Here is a 25,907-nt window from a genome sequence, read left to right as displayed (position 1 = left end):
AGTCCGAGGGGGAGGAAAACGTAGCTAGAAATCCAGTCGCTGCTATTTCTTCTGGCTAGAGCATTTGCCCTATGACACCTGGTTGTCACAGACAGAAACGTCAGCCCCGCTATGCGCGCAGATATTGCTGTTGACAAGCACTGCCTAAAGCAGATCCTCACTAAAATGATAGTGAGCGTAGAAGAATGTTCTTCTGAGCGAAAAGCTAGCTGGGGTATTCTGACCAGTCAAGGTTAGTCGGTGTCCTGAAATAAACTATAAGTGACCTGTTTTTGGCAAATACTAACTTTAAACTGGGGGTGCTTTCCAGAATGTGCGTTCTGAAACGTGAATGTATGGCGTGGCAAAGGAGTACGCTCTTTTCACTGTTTAGTGTATGGAGAATGCATCTGTGAACTCCTTTTTATGGGCATATATGAAACACCGTGGTACAATCTTAGTCTCTGCATTGTTGACCTTTCCACTTCTTGATTAAAAAAATGTGTATTTAGGGAAAAAAAATGGGAAGGATATACACAACCAAATGGAATGGTTGTATTTGGAAAATATCATGGTTTTTCGTGTTTTGCAATGTATTTATTGTCCTGTTTAATGTCCCACTCTTATAACTGGATAAGAAAATATAGCTATTGTTGCTACTATTTCAAATATACATACTATTATATGAAAATGTAGACAACAGTTCCACAGTTCTTTTCATTTTTAGAAGGCAACTCTTAGTTTGTTTAATAAGTTTATTCTTAAGTATTATGGACCACTTACGGATTAACAACCCACTAAATACACCATGCGCGCTCTGGGGTTGAAGAGAGACTGGTACACGATAAAGTTTCACTGAACATTCAAAGGGACTGAGTTTGCTTCCTGGCTTTATCAGTTATTGATTTTAACTTCAGGCAAAGCATTTAATCTCTGTCTTAGTCTTCTTGGGCCGCCATAAAATACCAGAGACCGGGTGCTTGAACGATAGAAATTAATTTCGTCACAGTTTTGGAGGCTTCAAGTCCAAGATCAAAGCTGCCACATAGTCAGGCTTTGGTGAGAGTTCTCCTCCTGACTTGTAGATGGCCACCTTCCCACCATATGCTCACATGGTCTTTTCCTGGCACATGTTTGGGGAGAAAGAGATCTCTCTCTTTCTCTTTTTCTAAGTCCATCAATTCTGTCAGATTAGGGCCCCATCCTCAAGGCCTTGCTTAACCTTAATTACCTCCTAAAAGCCATATCTCCAAATAGAGTCACATTGGATATTAGGGGTTGGACATAGGAATTTGGTGGCAGACAAAATAATCCTATCTTAGTCTATTTGTGCTGTTATAACAAAATACCACAGACTGGGCAGCTTATAAATAAATGTATTTCCCACAGCTCTGGAGGCTGGAAGCCCAAGATCAAGGTGCCAGCAAGGTCATGTTCTCATGAGGGCCCTCATCCTGGCTCATTGCTGGCACTTTCTCACGGTACCCTCATGTGGTGGAGGGGCTGGGATCTTGGGAGCCACTTTTATAAGGGCACCAATCCCATTCATGAGGGCTCCACTCACGGCGTAAGCACCTCTCCAAGGCCCCACCTCCTAATATCATCACATCGGGCAGTAGGATTTCAACATAGGAATTTTAGGGGGACACAATCCAGACCACAGCACTGAATCTCAGTACAATGGAAATAACAGTCAGGGTTCTATTAAGGACATACTTTGGGTCAAACATTTCTCACACAGGCCGATTTAACCCTTATAACAACTAGAAAATGTAGATATTGTTGCCCCCATTTTATAGATGAGAAAACAGATTTAGCAATCGAAACTTGCAACCAACCTGCAATAGCAAATGCTGAGAGTCAGATGTCCTGTGCAGATATGCCTTCCTCCACAGCCCATTGTGAACCCTACTCCCCAGCTCCACATGACCTCTCAGACAGAGTTCTTATGAACATGGACTTGACTATAGCCGAGGAAGCAGGAAGCGCCTCCTGTGGAGCGGTGGTGAGCGAGACCCTGATTTCAGAGAATCCAAGTTTGCAGCATCCGTCCTGGCAACCCAGGAAGGCCACAGAGCTGACGTGCTTACTCATACAGAGCTGAGAAGAGCACTTCTGAGCTGGGCTCTGCAAGGACGTCAGGGAAAAACCCATCTAGTTCGGTGAGAAAGAATCTGACTCTGAAAATTGTCATGGTCGAAAAAGGACCTTCCAAATTAAATCTGGCCTCAAGCTCCCAGGCCTCAGGCTGACTGGGAACTTTATCTTTTTAATAATGTCCCCTCCTCCCTTTCTTCCTCTTCAATTTTGTGCAGAGGTGCTAGCGCAGTAGGGAGGCGCCTCCGACCTTCAGTCAGTCCATCTGCTGGCCAAGCCCATGTATCCCTTGGAACAAATTCAGCAAATCTGTGACCCCCATATCAAACTTAAAGCATGCAACTTTGTTCTGGAGCTGGGGACACAATGCCTCCAGCCCGATCCTTCCTCGGTCCTATCACCTCTCCCAGGCGTGGCCAAAGCATGGACTCGGGTTCTTGCTGGGCCTCAGGATTGGCATTGAAAACCATCCTCTATTGCTCTCTGCCTCTCCCTCCCTCTGTTCCTTTGTCCCTCCTCTCTCACACTTCCCTCCCGCCTCTTCGTCCTTCTTTCTCTTCACTGGCTTCTCCTCACCCTACCAACGTACCTTCCCCCAACCGGGGGTCTGACGCTCCACATAAGGGAAGCTATCTTCCAGCCACTTCTGCTGTCTGGACCTCCTAAGCCCCTGTGAGCAGAGCAGGTAAACCAGCCAAGCAGATCCACCCAATAGATGACTGTGCAACAAAAGAAGGAGAATTGTGGGGCTCCCGGGTGATGCAGTCGGTTGAGGGAGGGACGCTTGGTTTCTGCTCAGGTCATGATCTCAGGGTCCTGAGATCGAGCCCTGCGTGGGGCTCATGCTCAGCAGGGAGTCTGCTTCTCTGTCCCTCTGCCCCGCCCCCCTGCACTCGCCCTCATGCACTCTCTCTCAAATAAATAAATAAATAAATAAATAAATAAATAAATAAATAAAATCTTCAAAAAAAAAAAAAGAAGAGAATTGAGTAGGGGGAAGATGATATGGAAAAAAGAAAAAGTTGAGGAAACATATACAACAGTCCAGTTTAATTGAAACAAGTGTGTGAAGGCAAGTGATGGAACATAAAAATGGAAGGTCTAATCCACATTGTAGATAATCTTTTATTCTCAGATGCACACATTAGACTATACTCCGTGGCGAGCCATTAAAGTTTTTGGGCGGGAGAGCAACACGATTCCAGAGGTGTTTTGGGGGCAGCTGTGTTCAGTTGTGCAAGCTGAGCACGTGCACCCAGCATGGGCTTTGGCTGCTATGGAAACGGGTGCCTTTTCCCATTTTCCTAAAGGCCCTGTATGGGCTGGCTGGAACTCTAGATGCTTTTGGAAGTTCGGTTCAGTGGCAATATTCCGAATGGTGGGATAAAGATGGGAGTCAGGAAGACCGTTCAGGGAGGGTATAGTCCAAACTGAATTCAAAGGGAAGCAAACCATACTTCATTCATCTTTGTGTATCTCTGGCATCTAGAAGGGTGAAAATTGCCTTCGTAGATCACCATAAGTGTTTAATAAATGAATAGTGGATGACGGTGAGGGCCAAGATTACCGCTTTAAGGAAATACTCTTAGGACTCACTGATGGGGAAGGCCAGAGGCTTGGCACAATGTGAGAACCCATGAATTTAGGAGTAGAGCACCCAAGAGCTGTAGAGCATCTCTACAGCTCATGAGATTTTGAACATTGATTCATCAGACAATGAACATTATTCATGTGCTAGGTCTTGGGGACACAGTAATGGACAAAATATACCAAGTCCTATTCTCCAAGATCTTACATTCTGGCAGCAATCAGTGCTCAGAGCAAAAAAAAAAAAAAAAAAAAAAAGGGAGAGTAAAGAGAACAAAGAACAAGACTAGAAGGACTCTTTCCTATAAGGTGGTCAAGGAAGGGCATGTCCGATAAAGTGACATGCCAGGGAAGAACAGAAGACAGAGAGAAAGCCACGTGCCTCTCTCAGAAAGAGGCAGTGCGGGCCGAGTGAACGGAAGTACATCTAGTGTGTTTGAGGAGAAGCAAGGAGGCCACTGTGGCTGATGGAAGGGGTCCGAGGTAGAACCTGAGATCAGAGAGGAGCCTGGAGACCTTGGAGGTCGTGACAAGGACTTTGAATTTTCCTCTGGGCAAGAGAGGAAGCCATTGGATTCTTTCTGAGCTAAAAAGGATCATTTTGGCGCCTGTGGTTAGACGGACTGTTGGAAGGGCTCAAGTGGAAACACATAGACCAGTCAGCGGACTTTTGCAACAAGTCAGGTGAGGGTAACGGGTGGCCTGCGCTAGGGTAGCGGCAGTGGAGGTTAGGGAGACGGCAGTCAAAGGCTGGATTGCATTTGAGCGATAGAGGCAGGAGACCCACTGAAGTCTGCCTGTGGGGTGTGAGAGATGGAAATGGAGGATCACATGGAGCCCTGGATGGGTGGAGGTGCCAGGTGCGTATAGGGAGCAGATCTAAGAGGAGCACAGCATGCGTTCTGTTTTTCCATGTGAGCTTGAATTGCCTGTTTAAATACCCAAGTGGAGAAACTGAAGGGCCAGCTGGAAATTCAAGTCTGAAACTTAGAGGCGAGAGCTGGTCTGGAGATATAAAGTTGGGCTAATCAACATGTGGGTAATATTTCTATCAATGGGACTAGAAGCGATCCCCCTAAGAGTGAGTGCAGGTAGATGCTAGGACTCCGCTTGGGATGATGGAGATCCATTGAACGAGAAGTACCCAGGCAGTAACTATGACCTCGCAAAGAAGCACATGAAACAGTCAACGCATAGGAAGTTTCCTGGAAAATTATTGTGCTTAAATTTAAGACCATACTATTAGTGCCAGGTGACAGAGGGAATGGTATTGTTTAAAGCAAAAGAGAAGCAAAAAGAAATAACTGGTTTTGAGAGAAAGATGATGTGTTTGGTTTTAGAAATGCATCGAGAGGCCAGCAAAATATCTGGGTGTAAATTTTAAAGTTGGCAGTAAACTTTGTGGGAGAGGCCAGGGAAGAGCTATAGACTGGAGGGTTATCCCTATGGATGAGATCACTGTCCCTAAATTTTGACCATTCCCTATCTACTTATATCTCCTACAGAGATAGAGACAAGAGGGAGGCAATGTGCTAAAACCTCATAATCTCAAATAATTAAGTTCTACCTCCTGTTTGGACGAGGTAATCAAAAGCTCATGGGGCAGGTACATGGAAATAATTGTCTAAGGAATTTCGATCGTGTTGTCATGTTTCTCCGATGTGTTTGGTGCTATGCTAAGTACTTCACGTTCACTACAACCCTGTGATGTACATAGTCTTATCCTTCCCTTCATGGCTGAGAAAACTGATGTTCAAGAGGTTAAATCACTACCAAGTTCACACAACTAGTATCTGTGCTGGAATTTGAACTCAGATCCATCTGAAGACTCCCAGCGTGCTCTGTCCACAGTCCCAGGGACCAGTGACAGTTAATTGGGATGACTGAGTAGTCTCTTCCAAGAGCAGCACTGTTCCCTGAAGAGGGTCTTAAAATCTCTTTCTCTCTTGATTTTGGATATTCGTGGATATCATAGGGGAGTCCATTGTCTTCACTTTGTTGGAAATTTTGCCTTTTTTTTTTTTAGATCAACCCTAGCACTTTTTTCACTTACCTGTTGTTTTTTTCTGTTGGGGGCCAGACACCATCTTCTTAGGAGATAATGGAGGGATCCTAGACCGTGAACAAGAGATCAATTACAGTAAGTCACATATCCACGCAACTCGCCATTTATACCTGAAGTTCCCTAGGCACAGCTGGTGGTTTCAAATCTGGACTAGATTTTTGTAAGGAAACTTCCAGAAAGGCAACAGGAATGGAAAGAAAGGACAGTCTCAGGCTTGGAAGGGACTGGTTTTAACAGCATGTTACTTCCCTCTTTGTCAAGCATGCCCTCATGGGTCTGTGTGGCTCCATTAATGTGGTTAAACAGAAAAATACACAGTCAAGGTCAGGAAATGCCTGGTGATTTTTAATTATTTTGCACACCTGTGCATAGGGATGGGCCAGATGTTGAGCCTGAAGCTTATCTGCATTTTGGGATCCTCTTTAAGCAAAATAACATGAAATTACAGAGTCTTAGAAAGTGTCTGTGCAATGGAGGGGTCCTGATCTTGAGTTTCATTGGCTTCATGGTAAATCCATCGCCATTAGGAAGAAGATTGTTGGTTTAATGCTTTATAGCAAAGGGAGCTATAAAATGCATTAACATTTGGTACTGATTCCTATATGAAGATTCCATTGCTTCCCACCTCTCTTTATAATTTCCTGTCTGAGATAAGTGTCCTGACTTTCCTCTTTCGGGACCAACTGAGGAAAGTTGCTGTGACCCCAAACTCAACCCTCTGCACCACTTCGAGGTTAGCTCTGGAGGGAGTCTACTGCCTACTTCTGTGCTTGGGACTAAGAAGGAGAGCCAGGAAAAGACTTTCTAAAAAATAAATTGGTTTCATGATAGCTCTGCACAGAACTGTAATTGTAATACTCTGATTTTATTGCAAGGCACATAGTGTAAAGAAAACTATGTTAGGATAAGCAATTTGTCAAAGAGGAACAATCAATAAGGAAAGGCCATTTTGAAAACCAATCAGATTTTCACAAGCTGTATTTGTTTTTGGGGGTGAAAGGTCATGTTACAAGGAGCTTAAAGCTCCTTAAGATGGCCGAATGGAACTAGCAAATGACAAGCGACTTTTTTTTTTTAAGGCTGATAAAACAAAAAGATATGAGTCGGATTTACCTCAACAGTGGCTGGCTTGAAGTGCCATGGGGAGATGGTGATTTAGGTATGGTATAGACGCTTACCAAACTGCGTATTATCTAAGAAAGTGACTGTTTTTACTCTAACAATGTGTTGTTTACAGAACGGGACAGGCGCGTTCCCTGTAAATTATATACCAGATGTCTGGGGACTGGTGTTGTTTCTAAATATAGTCAAGTCAGCTCTTGTGTAGCCACAGCGAGATCTTCACAGTAGGCATTTGATTAGCATGGGGCAAGTCACAGGTGTTGTGCAAAACAGTTGCCACAGTGAATAGCTTATCCTCAAGAGTTAAACTGGACATATAAAAAATCTGAGCTACCCCGGTAAAGTTTGACAAGATTGTAAATTTACTGAACTGCTATCTATGAAGATATGTATAATTTTGCCTGGTTTTGAGAAAGCTTACAAATCTTTCTAATATAAAACATATCCATATTGAAAGGTAAGAGATTTTATATTGAACACATTTGAACAGAAATTTGCAGTTGCCGAACTTCAGATTTTGAAGGGAAGGAATAGGGCGGGGTGAAGACTTAGTTCAAAACAGGAGCTAGAATTTGATCTAGTATCCTTTGATTCTCACCTGTTACTGGATTAATTTCAGAGACTCTTCTACGGCCTTACAAGGAAGCCAGGGAGGTGGGGTTGCTTGGGAGTTAAGTAAGCAGAGTTCAAACAAACAAAAAGCCTTTTGCCTTGAGTCCAGGCATGTACGATTGGTCACTCCTTCAACAGATGGACAGATCTTTATTTCCTGTAGCTTACTTTGGAAAGAAAAACGTAGCAGCAGATGTTGATTGTTGGCTTAAATGCATTTATAAGTCACTCAGCTGCTTTATTTAGTTTAATTAAACTGATAGCAGTGAAAATTATTTTAGTCAATAGCTGCTGCTCTTTATGGCTTGAGTTTCTCTGGTTTTGGAGAAAAATGATGGTTCCATAAGATTCATATTTACCAGTTTGCTTAGCAAAGATACTAGGTTATTATCTATTGTGCATTTATAGAGCAGGCACTTCACCAGCTTATTTCCAGTCCCTGCTTCAATCCTGTCTAATTGTTGTTGGTGCTTGTCCCATTTTTCGGGGAAAAGTTAGGTGACTTCATGGAAGCCACTGTCCTAAACTGGGGTGCAGATAGATCCTGGCCTGCCTGGCTCCTCAGTGTTTCCCCTCCTAAGCTGCTGGGCTCCAGCCCCATAAACTCCTCCCTTCAGTCTCCTGCCCCTCCCCCACCCCACCCCTGTTCTTAAAGGAATAATGACAGACAGCAGGGGTCCCATGCACGTGGTGTGCCGAGTTCATCCCAGGAAACAACAGGGCAGTGCACTCTCATACGCTTTGTCCCTGCCTGATGCGCCAAGGGATTCCTCATCCAACAATGCCGATTTCCAGTGGTTTCGTCACTGACACCCCGACACCGGGGTTTCCTGCAGATTACTGTGACATTTAACCCCTCTGTCTTGCCATTGGAGGGGGGCGCCTGGGTGGCTCAGTCCTTAAGCGTCTGTCTTGCCATTGGAGGTCATGTTAATAGAAATAACAGCAAATACACATAGGCTTCAGCCTTTTTTCTTCCCATCGTCATAGGCCTAAGGCTTGGTGATGAAGAAAATGCCAGTGGGACAGGAAGCTGCAGGACAGTCTGAGGGGAAACGTGGCGGTTGGGGTATGGGACACGACATCGAAATACTCACGTTTCCTTATTTTGCTCCCTCTGTGGCCTGTTCTCTAAATGACCCTTTTCCTTTTCTTTTTTTCCTTTCTTTGTGAAGCAAAACACGCTGAAATTGTTCAGAAGTCTAATTTAATATTTTTGATGGGCAAACACATTCGTATGCAGAAGAGTTCCTATTGGCTGCAAATACTGTTAGCTTTGCTGTCCCTTAAAGGTCTTCATAAATATACCAGATAGAAATAAGCCCAAAATGGATCCAAAAGACCCTTTCTCTAAGCTTTTCCCAATCCCAACATCTGGTCAATTGCCCTTTAGCTAGTGGCAATGAAAGAACAGGCAGCAATCATGATTTGGCATCATGTAATTCCAACATCTCTCTTTTAGAGAGAAATGAAGGAATGAAATGTGTCAAGTCGTTATACAGGAGGGAAAACATGATCATTATAAATACTACAAATGATTATTTAAATTCATATATTTAAGCATTGGTTAGTTTAACTTTATTAATTTACTACTGCTCTGCTGAGTAAGATGAACTTATGTGCTCTCTCTAGAAAGTTAATATTATAATTTTCTTATTTAAGTATTAACAATAAAATCGATACTATATTCGAAGTCCTCCAGAGTTTCACTTTGCAGTGAAGTTGTTTAATGATAAAAGAGATGTGTATGATTTTTAAAGCATCAAATTTCATCTTAGAAGCTGAAATTGAAACATGGTTGTTCCCCCAAATAACATTACTTAGGATGTTTTGCACTTTCTTTAGTAAGAAATCATGTTCCACTTTCTTAAGAATTATTGCTCTGTCGCCAAGTTCGAACTCATCAACAAATGTTTACTGGTGTGCATTATTTCAATTCTCGTTTTACGATATAACAGGAGTGTCACATATTGGAAAGAAAGAATACCCCAGAGCTAGTGACAGTAGCTCTTCTTTCAGTCGAGAGCTCAAAGAATTGGACGTCTGGCTTGCTACTCCTTTCGAAGAGGCAAGAAATCATGGTGGATGGAAAGGAAAACTGCAGTGTCATAACGAGGAGGACCAACTCTAGTTAGATTATGTGACTCTCCTTAAATGATTTCGCTCCTTTTGGCTCTCCTTCCTCAGCTTTAGAATACAACCGATAACTGTATACTTGAGCGTAGGTGAGAAGGAAATGAGAGAATGCTCAGCGCGCTTGCGCGGCCGTCGTGCACGTGGCCCTCGCTCTTTGGCCCCTGCTACTGGTACAGGAAGGAGAAGAGAAGGTCTGGCCTCTGCCCTTGGGATTTGTAGCTTCCATAACAGCCCATAATAGCACTGGATATTAAAAAAATACATGGCTGATTGGCAGTTGACTTCTTCCCTCTCTACCAGGTTCACTGGGCGTTTCATTAATCCTGTGATACGTGTGTGACCCACATTTTATTCAGTGAAATCGCTTGGATCTCCCTTAAGGTGTTTTGGCAAAGTTCTCCTGTAAGACCACAGTGTAGAAGCCTCGGTCTATGTGTAGTAGGCTTTTTCAAAGGTATGAAAACACAGGAGCAATGAAGTGGTTTCTAAAGTATGACTCCTTACCATGTTTCCACTAATTTTCCTGATTTAAGAAGCTTTAGACATGCTTTTCATAAAATATATGTTTCTCACAGCTAAGGGACTTTATTGAAATTGCGCTCGGACTGATTAGCAGGGTTTTTAAAAATTATCTGTATTTATTGCGTCTCGGGGATCCCAAACAGGAGGAAGAGGCAGTAGATAAGAAGACAGGTATTAGCAAACATAATCCCATTGCATCGGGAAGATTTTTCTCCCTAGTCAGCCTCACTTCAGTGTATCAGCCATTGATAGCCTTTAAAGTCATGTTTTTCTGATTTGCATAATTTGCCTGTTTAATCACATTAAAAACCTCCAACATGATCTCTCATGTCCGTTATATAGAATCAACTGTGCTGATCCTGTTTGAATTACAAGAAATCACTGTGCACCCAGCCAGTATCATATAAAACCTCCAGGGCAGACCACAGTGGGGAGAGATGGGGGTGGTTAGGTGCCAAGAGGCACTGGGGGAGAGAAGGAAAGGGGGGTTTCCTCGGGGGAGGGCACTGATTTTTCAAATGGGAGGGGTGCAAAAGGCATGTAAGGAGGGGGAACGTGGGGGGGACATGGCAGGTCAGTGCCTTTTTCGTCAGGGCATGGGGTTGAGGGGACAGTACCTGTCATCCACTGGCCACTGGTACATGGAGAGTCAGTGAGCCCTGAGTGAGCCCTTAGCACTTTTCAAGACTGCTTCCAATGCCGACGACAGTCGGCTCCTCCCAACCTGTGACACCCCTTTTTAGGGCCCGCCCAGCTTGTTCCGAAGTTCAGGACTTAGGCAATAGCTACTCGGTCTCCTTGGCAACCTGCTGCAGCCCCTTTATACCCTAGGGCAAACTGTAAGGGCAGGGCAGTCTGGGGGTGCAGAGAGAGGAGGAGACAAGCAGGGCGGGCATGGAATGTAGAGAGTGGGTGTTCCAGCTGCTAGCCCTGCTGAAAGTGCCCTGAAAAAATGAAACACATATTTTTGTGGCATATCAAGCGACTTTAATCCTTCCCTTCTTTGGAGGGTAGTTCAAAAGGTCCAGGAGTTCTGGGATAGGTCACTTCCAGAACATGCGTTATAACCCTCTGTGTTTGGAAACTGCCAGTCTGGATCCTTTAGACAAGAATCAGATGTCCTGGTAATGTGGTACAGGTATTTTGATCACCTTGTTGAACACGGACTCTGAAGAGTGTCTATTTCACAGGAACTGATTGTATCTGTTAGGGCTAAAACAGATGACTCACAGATCTTGTTTTCTTTCTTTTCCACCAGGTTCCTGGGCAGATCGGTCACCACTGCACGAAGCAGCAAGTCAAGGTCGTCTTCTCGCTCTGCGAACATTGTTATCACAGGTAAAATATTACTTATGGCTTGAAATATGCCCCTTTCCTGTGAGCGTAGCACATTAATTTTCAAAAGTAATCAACTCAAAAATAAGAAAGCTGCCTAGTAAATGTCACCAGTCTTTTTTGTTTTAACCCCTCTATCAGTCAGGTCCCTAGTTCCCATTTATCTTTGAAATGTCTTTATAAATATTTTGGTATAATCTTTTGTCTCAATAGTTCAAGCTTCTCATACAGTGTACTTGTTCCCTGATAGACCTAGTTCAGCAAGAAGTTAATTGGACGTACATATTATTCATTAAGCGCTTCGAACTGCTTAACTCTATACAATGTGGGCAGCTAATTGCAAAGGAAGTTTTAGTCATAAAATAGCCAAAAGGGGATCATCAGAGCAGCTGCTTGAGCAATCTTTGTTACATTAATCAGTAATATGTGGTGGGGAGTTGCCCACGGACGGGACAGAACCATCATTTCTCCACCCGCCTGTCCCTCGACTCATCAGAGAAAAGCAGAGATGCCTTACCCGAATGGAAAGGACTCTGGCCTGGCCTGTGCATTTTTTTAAATGTCCAGTGTGGTTCAAATCTACACCCAGATCTGGAAGTCATTGTCCCAGTCCTTCCCAGGATCAGGGAGAAAGGGGTGTTCTCAGATGGCTGACAGGGAAGGAGAGGTGGTGCTGCCCTGGGACTCAAGGCACCTGGACTCCAGGCTGGTACTTCGAGCGAATCACAACATAGCTGACCTTCATTTTCTTATCTAGAAAGGGAGCACGTAGGACCAGATGCTCCTTTAGGGCTCTCCAGTTCCATGACAACCATGCGGCCATTTTGTTTGCTCACCACTTGATGGGGAAAAGAAAAAAAACACCAGCAAAAAGTCAGTAATTTCTAAAGGTAACCCCTCGCTCCCCACCCCCTACTGAAAGAGTCATGCAGTTCTTTGAGAGGAGAGCAGTCTTAGGATATTTTTCCACATACATCTCATATCCATGGACACACCAGACAGGAAGAGTCTGAGGCTGCCCCCAAAGCCCAAAGTGAAAGGGAATCTGGACCTTCGCAGATGTTATGCCACCGGGTCACCCGAGGGTGTGGCAGTTAGGAATTAGCTCCCCGAGTCTGACTGCTGGCTAGACAATTCGAAATCTTTGAAAGGATAACTGAAGAGATCCAAAAAGTTGCCACTCGTTAGTGACCAAGATTTGGCGTGGCTGTTTTCTTGCCTTCGTTTTAAGATTCCTCCTATCCATCCAGGTATTACAAACCACAGTAATCCTTAATATGTTACGGGGATTCAGCCACAAAAATCTTCCTATTATAGTGCTTACTATGATTGTCAATAAGTGGTGAGTTGCCAAAAATAGCAAGAAAGCAAAGAGTCTCATGTCCTAATGAGATTTCATTATTTTAGTCTGATATCATTAGTTTAACTGAAATAAGGATGTTTAAAGTGTTTACTTGGTTTTGCTTGGATAATAAAATAAAGTGGGATGCTCTCCATATGCTCGACACTGTAACAATAATTGCTATACATGCGTCATGTCATTTAATCCCCATGATGACCCTAACATTTAAAGGTTAATGTACTCATCCAAATTAAAATAATTACTGCATTATGGAACAGGGCTTCAAACCCAAGTGTAAATGACTTCATAATCAGAGCTCTCAACCTAGTATAGACCTTTGTCACTCCTATCTAGTGACAAAAATTCACAAAGCAGCTTACTACAATTTAGAGTCTTTTTCCCCCTGGTCTGGACTGACCTGTAATGTTACAGCCCCAATCAAAACAAGTGATCCATGGGTGCCTGGGTGGCTCAGATGGTTCGGCGTCTGCCTTCTGCTCAGGTCATGATCCCGGGGTTCTGGGATTGAGTCCCGCATCGGGCTCCCTGCTCCTTGGGAGCCTGCTTCTCCCTCTGCCTCTCTCTCTCTTTGTCTCTCGTGAGTAAATAAATAAAAATTAAAAAAAAAAGTTTCCAAAACAAGTGATCCAGCCTATAAATAGTCTTTAGTTCTACAAAACAAAACAACAATAACAATCAAACAATCCATAAAGACCAAAGAAAGTTAAGCAGAATTTAAAGAAAACATTCACAGTCTCAACAAAATACTTAAGGCACTCTGGGGTTTAGAAATGGTGACGTTACAATAATGAGGAGTTTTGACAACTGATTGACTCTATGGCATCGGAATTGGCCTCTCCGTGCTGAACTTAAACCTGATTTCCTGAGAGTCTTTGATCTTGTATATCACTTGTATATCACATTTGTAAAGATGATTTCATATAACTCTCTGCTCACCTTTCAAAATGACTCATGTCATTTTTAGGGTTATAATGTAAATGCAGTAACTATAGACCATGTCACCCCCTTGCACGAAGCCTGCCTCGGAGACCATGTGGCGTGCGCCAGAACTCTACTGGAAGCTGGAGCTAATGTAGGTACCCATGAAAATCAATAATTTCACACCTACTGTCTAAGAGAATGGAACAAAGTTCTCATTTTGCTTTTCTTTCCTTCTTAGTAGTTTTCAAAAATAGCAGAATAAAAGTCACATTGCTTCAGTCCTCTCAGTGCACTCTAAGAAGGATTTCCAATCATTGCAAAAATGGCTAGCATGCTGCATAATAATATAGAACATTCTCTAAGTTATTTCCTGCTTTCATGATTCTAAACAGCAATAGGTGGACCTCTTTATGCCTATAATGTTTGCCCGTCTTTTGGATGATTTTCTTTAGATGAATTCTCAGAAAGAGAATTTCCAAGTTCACTAATTCACATTGCCACCAGTCAGATGACCTACCTGATCACAACCTTTGTCAACATTGCATCTGTGGACTTGTTTTGCTAAGTGAAAGGCACCTAACCACTGAATTAGTTTTTGTGTATTTGATTCTGGACTATATATTTATTTTCATGACATTTACTAGCTGCATGCCCACTCTTGCAAATCACCTACCACATCATATTTCTGTTTCTCTCTTGGCTTTTAAAAGCTTTGCTTATTGATGTGTAGGAGCTAAATATACTTGGTCATATTTACTGCATACATTTTCCCAATGATTTCTGTTGGATCGTATAACTGTTCTAAACGCCTCGCATTTAATCACGTGGGGCTGTGAATCTCAGTCTCAAACTTTGCGTTGGTTTAGGTAAACGCACTCACGGTAGATGGAGTGACTCCGTTATTCAATGCATGCTCACAAGGCAGTACTAGCTGTACGGGACTTCTTTTGGAATATGGTGCCAAGCCCCAGCTGGAGTCGTGTCTTCCTTCTCCCACCCACGAGGCCGCCAGTAAAGGTAACGTAGTTATCAGAGTCAGTGACAAGGAGAGGAAGTTCCTTTAGCAACACGCAGTGCTCCATTTTTCTTCCAATGAGTCACTGCCGGGAACAGCACGACGTGAGGTGCAAGGGGATGGGCGGGCACTGAAGAAAAGTAAACTCATTTCCACCTTGTGTTGGCAGGTCATCATGAATGCCTAGAAATACTGATATCCTGGGGCATAGACGTTGACCAAGACATTCCTCATTTGGGAACTCCTCTTTATGTGGCTTGTATGTCACAGCAGTTCCACTGTATCCGGAAGCTTCTTTATGCGGGTAATTTTCCTTAAATCATCTCCCATTCTGCCCACCATACACACAAGCAATGATTCAGGTCCGTATTTATTTCTCTAAATAATCTGTATAAAGATATCTCATTGCTAAAAGTGTTCTTGGGGCACCTGCGTGGCTCAGTCAGTTAAGCAGCTGTCTCTCGATCTCTTGATCTCAGCTCAGGTTTTGATCTCAGGGTCTAGAGTTCAAGCCCTGCATTGGGCTCCACGCTGGGTGTGGAGGTTACTGAAAAAAAAAAAAATGTTCTTATTCTAAGCATTGTCCCATGTAAGTATATAACCAATAATAAAAGAACTGCGTTCTTGATAACTCTACTTCACCCCACAAGTCCAAAAGCCCTACTTACAAAGGTCATAAAATTTAAAACCACAATGTTGAATATAATGTCGCCAAATAGATATCTATCCATGAATAAATCCATCGAAAGAAATTTGAGGGATAGTAACTGCCTCTCTACCTTATCTTCTACCAGTCATAAGAACTCATGGGCTTTCCCAGACTTTGTCCTGTCCCATCTACCGAAATGGACTGCGTGGTCTTTTCCTCTTACTTGAAACAAACCAGTCCCTCAAGGTTCAGCTTTAGCCTCCTGAGAAACTTGTCCTAATCTTTTGAGACCATAGTGGCCTCTCCGGCTATGGGAATGGGAACTCCTCTAAGGATGTGGATTAAGTGCTTTCCCGCATCATCTCGTGGATTAAGTGCTTTCCCGCATCATCTCGTGGATTAAGTGCTTTCCCGCATCATCTCCTTTCCCTACCACAGTGCCTCTCACGTGGTAGGGACCTAAAATATGTGTAAAATGAGTAAATGGATTTCTAGGCCCTTTACCGTTCGTGGAATCATTTGGCCTCTGATATACACGGACAGCTTTAGTAACCTCTTCCTATGTTACTCACATTATCTTAGCTAAATTATAAGCTTCTTGTAGGCAGTTTCCGCTCTGCTAGTTCACTCCTATAACATCTAGTAAAGGTCTTAAACGTGACCTCTGCTACTCATCATTGACCCAGTGTTATTTTCTGGCTGTGATCTCCCATGAATTTGTATAACCAGAAGAGTTTATTCTTTATTGCCCTTTTTTTTTCTTTTTTTTTTTTTTTTTTTTTACTTTGCTGTGAATGTTATTCTTTCCACCAAATATTTTACATTGGGTAAAAAAGATACTGAGAAAGTGCTGTTAGTAATTGTGGACTGATTGTTATTATCAGCCTCTGTTCTCCCATAAAATTGACATAACCAACAGAGTTTATGCTTTCTCTACGGAGATTTTGTTATGGACTATTATTCTTTCACTGAACATTTTATATTTGTTTAAAAATATGAAAACAATTACATTTATTGAGATTTGAAAGTAGCAGGAAGGCCTAAAGGGACTCTTAAAATGTACTGCTTCTTGTAAACATCATTAGTTTTACTGATAGTATCAGAAAACAGAGTTGAAAGGACTTTATGCATTTTTACCGATAGATATTTCTCGGTGTCCTGACCACTTATATACTGGAAAATGAGGTTATTATTCTTTCCAGTATTACACGGTATTTATTTGTCCCACATGCATTGAATGATCACCACATGCCAGGGCTCACACTAAGAAAAAATAACTATGCAATAATAAATAATTTAACAGATAAGGGTTTTTTTTCATGTAAGATTTTTTAAAAATTTACTTTGCATGTAGAAATACAGTGTGCCTTTCTACTTAAAGAGACTCAATGCCTTTATATATTTATTGACTTACACTATATGAGTGAGAAGTGACAGGAAAATCTATATTCATTTTACCTAAATAGCTCACACATCTAGATTCATGAATTATCCAGGAAACAAAAAGAGCTCTATTGCCTCAAAATAAATGAAAAGAAGAAGAGCATTAATAACAATCCTAGGAAATATTAATTATGATGAAAACAGATATGAATGAACCTAATTATTTATAATACTCTGTTTATAATACTAGTTAATAGGATTACTTTGGGGACTTAAAAGTGTAAAAATATTGTATATTATGGGATCTTTCAAGCATAGAGAAAAAAATATCAGAGAACATAAGCATGTGTACTCTCTACCCAGGTGTACCAAGTTTTAAGATTTAATATCTGTGTGTGTGTATATATATGTGTGTGTGTATATATATATATAAATATATATATATAAAGAGAAATAACCCATTACAGACAGGAGTGAGGCCCTCTTGGTGTTACACCTTTCCACCTGCGCTGAGGTAACTGACTGGTCTAACAGTTTCTGTTTGCATTTCTCATCATTCCCTGTTTACATGCAGGTGCTGATGTACAAAAAGGCAAATACTGGGACACTCCATTACATGCTGCTGCCCAGCAGTCCAGCACGGAAATTGTAAACTTACTGCTAGAATTTGGAGCAGATATCAATGCCAAAAACACAGAGCTTCTGCGACCTGTAGATGTAGCTACTTCTAGCAGTTTGGTGGAAAGGCTATTGCTTCAACATGAAGGTAAGAATACGTGCGCATTTAAAAACACAAAAATACATTTGCTTGAAATAGACAAAACTGAAAATCTTTTTGTTGGCATATAAACTGATAATGGCGTAACATTTAAAATACTTTGTGTGAAAGCAGACAATTTTTTAACTTAGGTTCTATCCATAAAGAAGATACCACCCTGATCTTAATTTTCTTTTTTTCACCTTACCTAAACTTCATGTTCATTTGGTTAACCTAAATAGGTTGGTTTGTTTTGACAATACATAATATGTAATTCTGTTTAAGGTCTGCTTATAAAGATTTGGAAACATGCCCCATTTCCTAAGGGCATACAGCTTCTATGGCATGTTGTAGAAACGGAATCAGGAAATATTTTCACACCTAAGACTTTTGCTATTCTAAAACAGAATCTCTCTCCCCTTTTTTTTTAAGTTTTATTTATTTAAGTAATCTCTACATCCAATGTGGATCTCGAACTCACAATCCCAAGATCGAGGGTTGCATGCTCTTCCAACAGAGCCAGCCAGACACCACCAAAGCAGACTTTCTTAAGCCTGGTTCAGACACTATAATAAAATTCATTTTGGCTTAACTAGTAAACGTAATTTGAGAAAAAATATAACTTAAAATTTCCCCTGTTAGTGCCTAACACTTACTGAGGCTTTTGAGTTCTATCTTCCTTGAAAAGCAGAATTTATTTCTGAGGTTTTAAATGCAACAACAGTATCATAAGCCTGAAGATGTTAATGTTTTAAAGAACCCATGTAGAGGGGCCCCTGGGTGGCTCAGCTGGTTAAGCGTCTGACTTTTGGTCTCGGCTCAGGTCAAGATCTCAGGGTTGTGATATCAGAGTCATGAGATCCAGCCCCTCATCAGGCTCCACACTCAGTGGAGAGTCGGCTTGAGATTCTCTCTCTCCCCTTCTCCCTCAGCCCTTCTCTCCTGGGCATGCTCTCTCTTTCTAATAAATAAATAAATCTTTTTTTTAAAGAACCCATATGGAATATACCACAATTATAATAAAAGCTTATAAATAACAGCAATATAAATGCTTTTGCAAATGCTCCTGGTATAGTGGTCATACTGCCCTAGTTTGCTTGAAAGCACTGTAACTTATTTATGGTTTATTTCATGCATCTTTTAGCATATAAAAACCCATTTCGATTTTAATTAACAAATACTTTCTTGTCTTTTGTAGCGACTCCAAGCACTCTTTGCCAACTTTGCCGACTCTGTATCCGAAACTACATAGGAAGACCAAGATTGCACCTTATCCCACAGCTCCAGCTGCCGACATTATTGCAGAACTTCTTACAGTATCGATAATGCAGTAAAATAATTCTGAATTCTTTCAAACTCATTTCTATTTCATCCGCATAGTGCATATTTTATATTAAATTACGCTAGAGTGTAAGTGAATAGGGGGCCCCAGTGAAGAGGTGAATTTAAATTATAAGTGAGTACTAGTGAGTACTACTGTTTTATGCATTTTTACTGTTTTTTGGACTATAGCATATTTAACATCCCTATATGTTATTAGTCATTCCCATGTACCCTTTTGGATTTAGGGGGGAAAAAAAGGGAAATCTCCATTTCATGTCTTTTTAAAGTGAAAAAGAAAAATACGAACTCCTTTCTTCAAATAATGCATTAACTTTTAAGTGTTAGCCACTGTAATTGATTATCTCTCTGTATTTTTCATATTAATGCAAAATATGCGTATGGTTTAGAAAATAACAACTAATATCCTTTTTGAAATAAAGATGGCTGTCATTCAGGAAACCCACTATATTGAATGTGCCCCTGTAGTTATAATGATCAATTCATGAAGCAAAGATAACTTGCCCCTTCCCTGCAAAGATCTCACTAGTCACTTCACCACCTTCAATGTCCCCATTCCAGAAAGTGGTGGGACTCTGGTTATGGCTCCTTCTGTCTCATCCTGAGATGGTTGGAACATTACACCCCTGCTAAGGTTTTTTAAGACCTCCTCCTTCTCCAGGGTGGCCTCTGAGAGTCTCTCTTCAGTGCTTGTGTACATAGACTCCAGCCTTCTTCCGCCTCAGAAACTGTCGCTAGCTGGTGGGGCCTGGACCGAAGAAATTGAACTTCATACCCAATTGATAAAAAGGCCTCCGGGTCACGCTCCAGGATCAGGGCAGTCCAAGGTTGTGGAAAACAGAAGATGAAAATCTCCTTAAATTGTGGGGGTTTCAAAGAAAAGAAAGAGGGGGTGCCACTTAGCAAACTTAGAGACCTTATAAAATTAGCCCCATACATAGACCTTACTAGTGCTGTTTCCGGTCCCTCTTACACAAAGCAAGGGTTCGGTGTAGACTATTAGGAAGGGAGTGTCGGGGTACAAAGTAGTGTCCTCTGCAAGGGTTCAGACTGTGTTCAGTGTCCTCTGCTTTAACTGTACTTCAATGCAGTAGAAACCATAATGAAACAAATTTTGTGCCTCCTTTGTAATTTAGACAAGATTTGAGTCTGCTGTGGACTAAGAAATGAGATAATCCAGATACTCACAACTGTGTGAAGTAGAAAATATTTTGATGAGCTTTATAAATTTATCAAATGTTGATAAAATATTTTGACCACGATCTTAATAACCCAGGGGCCTATTTTCCTTTCTCCTTAGTTCTTGGCTGACTTTTGGAGATCCATGGGAAATAAAACTATTCTTGAATGTAACCCCAAAGTCACTAAGATTACCTTTTTTAAAAACCATGTTTAGATTTTCAAAAATAGAAGTTAGGCTCTAGCATGTTTGTTAAAAAAATGTCTTCTATGTGGCTAGTGAGTTTTATGAGTCTGTTTTACTGAATATCCCAGCCTAACAAATTTGAAATGTCCTCATGTATAATGTGCATTTCTTTATTATAGAGTAAACTCATTACATATAACTAGGTGTCAAACTGTTTTTCTAGTAAAACAGGTTTCTACTAGTATTTTCCCTGAGCTAGAGGTAGTTCTTAGAGTGTAAGGAAATATAATTCATCCCTTAGAGTGTAAGGTACCAATAAGAGAAGTAAATACCAAATATTAAAATTAAAATGGACACCTTAAAATTTTAGTATGCTGGTATCTTGTATCTTTGCTTGAGTATGATTGTCTTATCAAAGAAGTGTTCTAATTTAAATATATCATCTGTTTGTTAATATATTAAAGTGTGACTATTTTCCCTGGAATAAAACACCTTTTCTTTTTTCTCTCCTAATTAGTATTTGATTTTCTAATTGAAGGTAATGGAAAATAAGCTTCAATTGCTCTAATTTTTTCTCCTCCAGTTTTCAAGATTTATATATTTATTTGACACAGAGACACAGCGAGGGTGTGTGTGTATGTATATGTGCGAGAGAGTGGGAGAGGGAGAAGCAGGCTTCCCACCGAGCAGGGAGCCCGATGTGGGGCTCGATCCCAGGACCCTGGGATCATGACCTGAGCCGAAGGCAGACGCTTAACGACTGAGCCACCCAGGTGACCTCCCTCCAGTTTTCAAATCATTGTATAATGATTTGAAATATAGAGTATAATGAAACTCTATAATGTAGAGTTGTGCACATTGAAATAGATGCCTTGAAGTTCTCCTAATCCAGATCTTATTATATGTGTGTGTGTACATACACACACACACATATACACACACATACACACACATGTATACACAAACACATATACACAAACACGTATATACACACACACATATACACACATACACACACATACACACACATATATACACACACGTATACACATACAGACACACAAAGATCCAAGGACAAAATTCCACAAAGGGAAAGACCAAGCCAAACCAAACTATTTGACTTGAGATTAAAGAAATGCAGTGAAATAATCATTGTAGCAAGGCATTACTATTTTGTAGGAGAAAGTATTTCATTTCAATTATTGTTTTAACCACAGAGTATATTTGATGTTTCCGAAGAAGTAAATAGAAACACAGTGTGAATGTATAGCCCCTTGGGAATAGAAGGTCCACAGGTACTCATTGTGTTCCTCGCTCTGTGATGGCCCAGAACCCAAATGACTGTGGTTATCTATCTATCTGACTTTACAAATTCTCTTTTCTTTGGATTATTCTCACTTTTTTACTCTAATTTTTCTACTCTCTTATTCTTTTTTTTTAAAGATTTTATTTATTTACTTGTCAGACAGAGAGAGAGCACAGCAGGGGGAGAGGGAGAAGCAGCCTCCCTGCTGAGCACGTGGGGCTCGATCCCAGGACCCTGAGATCATGACCTGAGCCGAAATCAAGAGTCAGATGCTTCCCCGACTGAGCCACCCAAGGCGCTCTCTACTTTTTTATTCTTATTATCATTTACAATCAGCTTATTTTAAGGCCTGCCCTCTCTCTCTTAGAAACCTAAATGACCATCCTCAGACTTTTTCAGCATTGATGGCAGGAAATTCATTCAGAAACTTCAGGTTAGTTTTTACCCCACCAACTGCTGTAGGACCTTCAACACATCACTTTAGCTCTGGAGGTCTCAGTTTTCTCACTTTTTAAATGATGGGTTTCTTCCCATTTTGAATAGTGTGTTCAAATTCAAGGAGTCTTTTTTTTTTTTTTTTTAAGAAAACAGGATGGAGAAGAACACCAACTTTCTTTTTTTTAAAGATTTTATTTATTCATTCATGAGAGACAGAGGGATAGAGAGAGAGAGAGAGAAGCAGAGGGAGAAGCAGGCTCCCAAGGAGCAGGGAGCCCGATGCGGGACTCGATCCCAGGACCCCGGGATCATGACCTGAGCCGAAGGCAGACGCTTAACCATCTGAGCCACCCAGGCACCCTCAAGAGTCTTTTAATAAGTAACTTTTGAAATTCAAATGCATTTTTCAAAACGTGTTTGGTGTATAAGAGGCTTATGTTGTAGGTACAGATTTTATAAGCCACATATTCAAGTGGATAAAAGCCAACTTTATTGTCCTAGTAGAACTTCATTTTTATCTCAAGCTTCCCTTTCACCCAGCGAAATATGGCCACTTTAGATTGGTTCATTCAATTCAATGATTTCTCAGTCTCTTAGATGCATTTTTCAGATGAATTCAGTAAATGCAAGCCTCTTTCTTCCCACTCCATTTCTTTCTGGGGTGGCATCTGACTTCCCAAAGATTCGGTGAAATCCGCTATTCGGTGGGAGTGTGCATTGGCCACTGTCTGTCCTCTGGAAGACTCATGTGCATCAAGAGAGGGAGTGGCAGACAGTGATCAGGGGACAGATCACAAAAGGCCTTCATAAGGAGGCTCACAATAGCAAAGTCAAAAAATGGACTTGACTCTCCTCGAGCTCGTCTTGTCTCCTTGCCTTTGCAAATGTTGTTCCCTCTGCCTGGAACACTCCCTACTCCGTTCTGCTACCTTGTATTGCCCTATTCCCGCCATCCATTAGCTAAAAATTGACTCTTCACGTTCAGCTGCAGGTTTCCCTGTCTGAGGACGGTGTGTTTCTCGTTCAACAAAACATTTATATCAAAGCAAGCTCTCTGAAGTTTCTCCTGACAGGTGATAAGTCAAAAACAACTCCTGACTTTGATGGCTATTTGGCTTGTGCGGAAGTTGGGTGGATTTTACAGGGTGACTACGGAATACTGTAAACTTCATCAGGCAGTAACTCCAATTATAGCTACTTTTCCATTTGAAGTATCTTTCCTGGCATAAATCACCCCAGTCCCTAGCAACTGGTATGCTGTTACTGATCTGAAAGTACTTCTCTCCTCTATAATAATCTATGAGAACCACCGAGAGTAGTTTGCTTTAATTTAGCGGGACCAATGGTGCACATTCATGATCTTGCCTTAGGTCAAAGCACTTCTCTTGCTCTCTCCCACAAGATCAGCAGAGGTTTTTGGGTGTCTTAACACCCCACAGAACATCACACTGGTCGGCTCTGTTGATGATATCTTGCTAACTGGATCCGATGAACAGGAAATAGCAAGTTCCTTCGATGCCTCAGTCAGATGCAGGTCAGCTAGTGGTAGAGGGAAACATCCCTCCACCTATGAAGCAGGATATCATTCAGCAACCGGTCAGGAAGACAGAAGGAACTACACAAATTAAACAACAAGAATTTAATATAAGGAAAGGGTTAAACATGCTGACGAACTGAAAAACTAAAATGGGGCCATCATGATGTGGGAAGCAAAGGCAGAAGAAAAATTATTAAAGTTCCTTCCTACCTAGAGTCCTTGAAACAGGCAGAGTGACCTTCTTCTAGGTACTCAGCTGCCTCAGTGTTGACACTTTGCTAAGGCAAAAGGCAATCCTAGTCTGATCTCGCCACTCCAGGATCCTGTAAGTCTACTTTAACCTATAAAAATTCCTTTGGAAATTTCTTTCGTCTCTAAAGCCCCCACGATGCATGTTGGCAGTCATCCCCCAAGCATATGGCCCACCGATAGACATCTGAAGGATCTCATGACTCAGGTTTTATGAGACGGTAATAAATGACCTTTCCCCAACAATAGCTAGCCCCCTGGAGGTCCTGGAAAGCTTGCTTCCAAAATTCCTTAGAGACTTACACTCTCCCTAACCCCCTCCCATCTTGAAAGTACATAATGGGCCACTGCTCATGACCCCAGTGCCGCTCTTTCTGCCCACGGGTCCTGTCCCGGGCTTTAATAAAACCACCTTTTTGCACCAAAGACTTTGGCTGTCGGCTTCGAACCCTAATGTCTTTCCTACATCAATCAAATCAACAGGAATAGATGATTCAGGAAGTAATTGTCACTGCTAGAACAGATTTGAGAAGTTAGGGTTATAAGAGCCAGAACTTGGAGGGAAAGTGCTATAGAATGACTCTTTTCTTTTTTAAAGATTTTACCTATTTATTTGACAGAGAGAGAGACACAGCGAGAGAGGGAACACAAGCAGGGGGAGTGGGAGAGGGAGAAGCAGGCTTCCCGCGGAGCGGGGAGCCCGATGCGGGGCTCGCTGCGGGGCTCGCTGCGGGGCTCGATCCCAGGACCCTGGGATCACGACCTGAGCCAAAGGCAGACGCTTAACGACTGAGCCACCCAGGCGCCCCTACAGAATGACTCTTGAAGGGGAACAGTAATTACAGGGCTACTGCCAACTCTCCGGAGCTCAGAAGGGTGGTCCCAGAGTAAAATCCCAGACTCTTTAAGGAGGGTCACTTCTCAGTGCTTGCTAAACATCTGAGGGAGTATGATGAAATCTGCTCCAGGAGAGCTAAAAAAAAAAACAAAGTTGGAGACTGGAACCAGCTGTCACTGCCAGGTTAACTTTTGTTGCTGTGGTGACACTCCTGTGAAATGCAAGCAGAAGGGGAAACAGCAAATCCCTCTTCCCTTCCCCTCCCGGCCTCTCTCTAGCTCCCCCTATTGTCACAATTTTTAATAAAGCTTTTAGCGAAGGAGAAACCACACTGTAGCGTTCCAACAAGCTAAATAAAGAAGGGTGTGTTTGAAAGAGAGCTGTTAGCTGCTTAACCGCTGGCACATTTATTACAGGAAAGTTCTGACTCTTAGCAAGACTGTGCTCAGTTGAGCCCTAATCTACCTCCTTGGCTGTTACTACCTAAATCTTGGGTTAGAACTCATGCTGAAGCCTAAATACTTTCTCTAACCCTAAGGATTTGGTATTTCCCCAAACTCGTTAAAAAAAAAAACTCTCAAATCACAGATTATATCCTCTGTGCTTTTGCTCAGAGTAGTCATTCTGTGTGGAACTGTTCCCATCCCCCTCATCCCACAGATTTCCCGACTGTCTTAGAAACAATAATTTACACTTACTCAGCACTTACTATTGCTGCACATTATTCTAGACTCTTTGCATATTTAACTTATTTAATCCTTAACACAACCCTCTGAGGTATACATTATTTATTTCCTCCTTTTGCAAATAAAAATAGCTATATAACTTGCCCAAAGTCATGTAACTAATAAAAAAGTAGACCCGGTCCTCCAAAACTCTGTCATAAGCAATTTAAAATACTGCCTTATAAGATCCAAATCAAAGGTCACCTCCTCTGAACGGACTGACTCCTAGAGTCCCTCAGGCCAAATTATTTGCTTCCTCCTTGATACTAATATATTTTTACCATGGCAGAGCTTTTCAGTGTACATGATCTTTTTACTGATATTTATATCTCTGTACCTTCTATAAATAATCTAGTCCACAGCTGTCTAATAGAACCTCCTGCAATGACAGGGTTCTGTCTGTGCTTTAGTAGCCACTAGCCACACGTAGCTATTAAACCGTTGAAGTGTAGCCAGTGTTACTCATTTTATTTTATTTAAATTTTTATCTAAATAGCCACGGGTGGCTAGTGGCTGCAGCGAGGATCCAGTGCATAACATAGCACAGAACCGTTCCTCAAAAAA

General features: G+C 41.7%; 1 protein-coding gene across 2 annotated transcripts in view; it reads left to right on the top strand.

Annotated features, from left to right (window-relative positions):
• ASB5 (ankyrin repeat and SOCS box containing 5) overlaps window positions 1-18,869 on the top strand; it is a 45,309-nt gene extending 26,440 nt beyond the window's left edge. The window contains exons 1-7 of one of the 2 annotated variants that reach the window (XM_088021365.1): window positions 6,827-6,887; window positions 11,379-11,458; window positions 13,783-13,890; window positions 14,606-14,756; window positions 14,924-15,058; window positions 17,361-17,552; window positions 18,742-18,869. In XM_088021365.1, the coding sequence (XP_087877491.1) occupies window positions 6,827-6,887; window positions 11,379-11,458; window positions 13,783-13,890; window positions 14,606-14,756; window positions 14,924-15,058; window positions 17,361-17,552; window positions 18,742-18,869 (855 nt within the window). Of the gene's footprint in view, window positions 1-6,826; window positions 6,888-11,378; window positions 11,459-13,782; window positions 13,891-14,605; window positions 14,757-14,923; window positions 15,059-17,360; window positions 17,553-18,741 lie in introns of those variants that run through there. The other variant, XM_028099854.2, reaches the window with a different exon arrangement.
• The last annotated feature ends 7,038 nt before the right edge of the window (window positions 18,870-25,907 follow it).

This window comes from Eumetopias jubatus, unplaced genomic scaffold, assembly GCF_037043125.1.
Source record: "Eumetopias jubatus isolate StellerSeaLion01/CBP00866 unplaced genomic scaffold, mEumJub1_p1.0 scaffold_2, whole genome shotgun sequence".
Classification (NCBI taxonomy): domain Eukaryota; kingdom Metazoa; phylum Chordata; class Mammalia; order Carnivora; family Otariidae; genus Eumetopias; species Eumetopias jubatus.
The sequence above is the reverse complement of the archived record's forward strand: the minus strand, read 5'-3'. Positions and strand labels throughout refer to the sequence as shown.